Source organism: Podarcis muralis, chromosome 17, assembly GCF_964188315.1.
Source record: "Podarcis muralis chromosome 17, rPodMur119.hap1.1, whole genome shotgun sequence".
In the NCBI taxonomy this organism is placed as follows: Eukaryota; Metazoa; Chordata; class Lepidosauria; order Squamata; family Lacertidae; genus Podarcis; species Podarcis muralis.
Window position 1 is genome coordinate 11,050,003 of NC_135671.1, and position 5,183 is coordinate 11,055,185.

Below are 5,183 nucleotides of genomic sequence, written 5' to 3' on the forward strand. Positions count from 1 at the left end.
GTAAGCGGTCCCTATTTATCTACTTGCACCCGGGGGTGCTTTCGAACTGCTAGGTTGGCAGGCGCTGGGACCAAACGACGGGAGCGCACCCCGCCGCGGGGATTCGAACCGCCGACCTTTCGATCGGCAAGCCCTAGGCGCTGAGGCTTTTACCCACAACGCCACCCTCGTCCCTTATACATATAATAGATGTTCATAAATGTACCAAGCAAACACATACAAATATGTAAACCACATGTCTGAAACCCACAGAAAAGTCCTGAAGCCATTTTATCTCTCCCAAAATGACCTCAAATATTTCTCTGCAAGGTCGAAGGAAATGGGAAATCTCCTCATTGTCTCTTTCACAAATCCTGTCTTAAGGGCACATTTAAGATATGAATAGGGTGTGAGCTTGTGACCTAAAGGTAAAGGGACCCCTGACCATTAGGTCCAGTCGTGGCCGACTCTGGGGTTGCAGCGCTCATCTCGCTTTATTGGCCAAGGGAGCCGGCATACAGCTTCCGGGTCATGTGGCCAGCATGACTAAGCCGCTTCTGGCGAACCAGAGCAGCGCACGGAAACGCCGTTTACCTTCCCGCCAGAGCAGTACCTATTTATCTACTTGCACTTTGACGTGCTTTCAAACTGCTAGGTTGGCAGGAGCAGGGACCGAGCAACGGGAGCTCACCCCATTGCCAGAATTCAACCACCGACCTTCTGGTCAGCAAATCCTAGGCTCTGTGGTTTAACCCACAGCACCACCCACGTCCCAACCTGTGACCTGGATTCAGGAATTGAGTAACAAAAGAGTGGCCAGGATGCCCAGGTAATCCAACCAAGCAACCTAGCAGACAGGAGGGGGAGAAAACACACTCAGATTTCTATTGTAGTCTGCCCCTTCTGTGATGTATGTATGATGTTTCTAGGGGTGGTCTTGGACTCCAGGGTGGGCAATTTAAAATGTCTATATAAGGGCTTGCACACCTTTGTCCTGGGTCCCTCCCCCCCTGTGTGGGGGGGAGCACCTTGTTGCAACAGCTTTAATAAAGATCAGGGTTACTAGCTGCTTTGCTTCTCAATATTCTCTGGTTGGTCTCTGTTACTTTCTACTTCCAATAGAGAACCTACAAAAGGACTCTATATGGGCTCTTGGGTACCCCATAAGGGAAAAGGAGCAGTTTTTTCTCATAACACAAGTGCAGGAGTCATGTCGCAATACCTCTTGTCATCAATCAACCCCCAAACCATGCCTTTGTTGGATCCTTATTTGCCTATTATTTGTTCACATGCTTGCATCTCTTTTCCCATCTTATTTGTTTACTATTATATTCTAATGGATTGTTGAATAATGCTAATGGATTATTAAATATTGATTTTTAGCTTTTTGAATATTGCTTGATTTGATATGATTTGATATGATTTGATATGAATATTGCTTTATTTGATATGAGGACGCGGGTGGCGCTGTGGGTAAAAGCCTCAGCGCCTAGGGCTTGCCGATCGAAAAGTCGGTGGTTCGAATCCCCGCGGCGGGGTGCGCTCCTGTCGTTCAGTCCCAGCGCCTGCCAACCTAGCAGTTCAAAAGCACCCCCGGGTGCAAGTAGATAAATAGGGACCGCTTTCTAGCGGGAAGGTAAACGGTGTTTCCGTGTGCAGCTCTGGCTCGCCAGAGCAGCAATGTCATGCTGGCCACGTGACCCGGAAGTGTCTCCGGACAGCGCTGGCCCCCGGCCTCTTAAGCGAGATGGGCGCACAACCCCAGAGTCTGGCAAGACTGGCCCGTACGGGCAGGGGTACCTTTACCTTTACCTTATTTGATATAAGTTGTTTATTTTAAAGTTATTGTGACTTTTTTGTATTGGATCAGATTGCTGTTACGTGTGTGATCTTTGCTGACTATTTTGTTTTTTCAGCTTGTAAACTGCCTTGTAAAATAGAAAGGGCAGAATACAAATTAAAAGTGAAATGAAATGAGATGACAAAAAATGTTTCTCTGTGTTCTCCCATTCATTTTTTCTTCCAGTTGTACACTACACTATAGTGTAACCTCTTCTGCTCAAGCCAAAGTCCACTTTTACTTTAAATCTTAACAAATTTATTACGGCACAAAGTTTTCTTTTTGGTGGGAGGAGGGTGGTAAGAGAATTCTGCGACAACAGCAAAGCTTTAGCATAGTCACAGCTAGAAAAGAAGATGGGGACATCTAGTGGAACGTAGAAAAAAGTGCAGCAGCATCTTTTGTTGATCTCAAGAACACAGAACAAACGCAGCACTGATTCCTAATGGTTCCTATCTTACCAGAAAGTCTTATTTGGCATGTTGTCAGGGTTGGTCCAATGTGTTTGGCTGCCTGAGCCAAAAGACTAGGCAGTGCACCTTCACCATTCCATGTAAAGAAGCTGATCCAACAGGCAAGACTGAATTTTCTCCACATTTCCACATCAGCTTCCTTTTTATTTTATTTTTTTAAAGTCCTCGTGAAATTCAGAAGCATTGTGGTGCAAGGTTCTCTAATGTACACATGTTTGCAAGCAATTTTACCTAACACACACATTTTTGCAGACCAATTTTCCCTTGGAATGTGCATTTTGTATGCTATTTTCACAAATATATGCAATTTAATGCACATTTTACCCTAACACATGTATTTTGCTTGTATTGGAGACATTCACCAAAGGCAGAATTGGCTGCAGTTCCCTATCTAGTGTACATGTGATGGCAAATTCAGGATCATGACCATGTAATTTATGGAAAGGACCTTAGTGATGAAAATGGGCTAGTTTGCAGTGTTCCTCTCTCTTCACATCCAATTTTCTTTCTTTCTTCTTTTAAAAAAAGGCTGAAAGTTGGGTTCCACCTTTTTCCCCAGTGAAGAAGTTTTGCAAGCCCCCAAAGCCCCTGCATTCTATGTATAATAATATTATTATTATTATTATTATTATTATTATTATTATTATTATTTATTATTTATACCCCGCCCATCTGGCTGGGTTTCCCCAGCCGCTCTGGGCGGCTCCCAACAGAATATTAAAAGCACAATAAAAGGTCAAACATTTTTAAAAAATCCCTAAATAGGGCTGCCTTCAGATGTCTTCTAAAAGTCAGATAATCGTTTATTTCCTTGACATCTGATGGGAGGGCGTTCCACAAGGTAGGAGCCACTACCGAGAAGGCCCTCTGCCTGTATAGACCATGGGTAGGCAAACTAAGGCCCCGGGGGCCGGATCTGGCCCAATCACCTTCTCAATCCGGCCCATGGACAGTCCGGGAATCAGCGTGTTTTTACATGAGTAGAATGTGCCCTTTTATTTCAAATGCATCTCTGGGTTATTTGTGGGGCATAGGAATTCATTCATTTATTTTTTTTCAAAATGTAGTCTAGCCCCCCACAAGGTCTGAGGGACAGTGGACCTGCCCCCTGCTGAAAAAGTTTGCTGACCTCTGGTATAAACAGACAATGCATGTCCACATGCGTCATATACAATCAAAACTGAATCTATGTGCAGTTTCTCAGAGAAGCCTTTACTAAGCACTTTCACCTTGGAGGGGCCTCTCAGGGCTTTTGCTTATTCTTTTCAGTTTTTAAGAGAACATCCTTTCTTTTCTGCGTGTTGACATGAATGAGGATCTGAGAGGGCATCGAAGCGCTATTATTTCGGACAGTGTAGAGAGCCTGCACCCCGCTGCTCATATCTCTCTCATATCCCTGGACCACAGCATTTGGGCTCAGCACCCGTATGGATATGTTCGGCTTCCGGGAAGGATCTGGCATGGCCTTTATCACTGCATATATATTAATATTTCGAATCTGTGGTGCATCTCTTAGCGAGAGGGTGCCTTTACATCTGTCATGGAGGTCTGCCTTTGCAACAAAGATCTGACGGATTTGGGTTCCCTTGAGAGCCGGCCCCGGCAATGAGTGTTTGCAAGGGGTTTTCTTCATGGCAAAGTTAGAGCAGATAGGGTTTCTGGGTCTCTTTTCTTCTCCTGTCATAGGCCTTCCTTTCTGTCGGATTTGGTACCCTCTCCAAGCTGCTTGGATTGTGGCGGCAGCATCCTCGTATCTCTGGTCCTGAATTCCTGTGGCAAAGACATTGAAAGAGGTGTATGTGAACACTTCCCTGTTGGGTCTGAGGGTGGACTCAATTTCAAAAAAGGTGACATTCGGATTCAAAAGAGGATAGTCTTCTATGAAGTTTCTTGAATAGTTCCTTGGCTTGTCATTTGGGAGGGAAATGCTCTGGCCGGAAGGCTTTGTTCCAGACACCAGACCAAACTGCTGAAGGCAATCTAGGAATGCAGGGAAAGGTTTGCTCTCACCTTCAGCTCTCGTTTTCTTCTGCAACTTTCGTTGATTGGTCCTGCCGTAACCGCAGAGTCCCAGAGGCAATTCCTTCCGGGTCATGTACCCTCGGAAAGCTGCCTGAATTTGAGTGGCGGCCTTATTCATTTTGCCAATATCCCTTCTGACTTGGCAACCCCTCCAGGCAGACTGGATAGTGACGGCGGCCTCCTTTTCCCGTTGAAGCTGCTGGCGTGTCTTCCGCTGGCGCCCTGGCAGCAAGGATAGGACCTCATCCATATTCACATCGCTGGCAGTCCTAGCACAGCATATTTCCCTCGGTTTATGAACGAAACAGGGCCGCTGGGGGTGGCGGTTCATACTTCGAGGAGACCTGGCCCTCCGCTCATCTTTACAATGACAAACATACTGGGGAAGAGGCCATGGCGCATATCTATCACCCAGACAATCTATACTATCCCCTGTAGAAACGTTGGCTTTCCTGTGGGGAACATAGTGTTCCAATCTGTCATCATGAGAAAAGGTATCATCTTCTTCACTTGAAGAATCCAGATCGCAAGAATCCTCTTCAGTCATTTGGCTGGAATTTGATCTCCCTTTCCCCACAACTGCAATCTTTTGGGACAAAGGAGCTACGCTATAGCTACGGACGTCTCTTTCTCGCTTCCTTTGCAAGCTGTCTGGAAGGGCGAGGGAATAATTTATTTTTTCTTTTTGCTTCTGAAGAATGGTAACTTTCAATCTGCTTCTTCCCTACATCCAATAATGTCCTGCAGAGTCTCAGGTGTCCGCTCTTACCTCCCTTTTTCAATATGCTTATGAATCTGCTAGGAAAGATTTTGTGCCAGCTTGGTGTCACTCAGTGTGCTGATGTCAGCCGGATACACCCCTTTTTCCA

The 5,183-nt window shown here is 45.7% G+C and overlaps 1 protein-coding gene across 1 annotated transcript; it reads right to left on the reverse strand.

The window, feature by feature from the left end:
- Positions 1-3,535: 3,535 nt before the first annotated feature.
- Positions 3,536-5,183, reverse strand: LOC144326019 (uncharacterized). Its single transcript, XM_077921622.1, has one exon. The coding sequence runs from the start codon at positions 4,859-4,861 to the stop codon at positions 3,536-3,538; it is 1,326 nt and encodes a 441-aa protein (XP_077777748.1). The 5' UTR covers positions 4,862-5,183.

Coding starts and splice junctions, on each gene's coding strand:
- LOC144326019 (XM_077921622.1), bottom strand. CDS start 4,861: ATGACTGAAGAGGATTCTTGCGATCTGGATTCTTCAAGTGAAGAAGAT.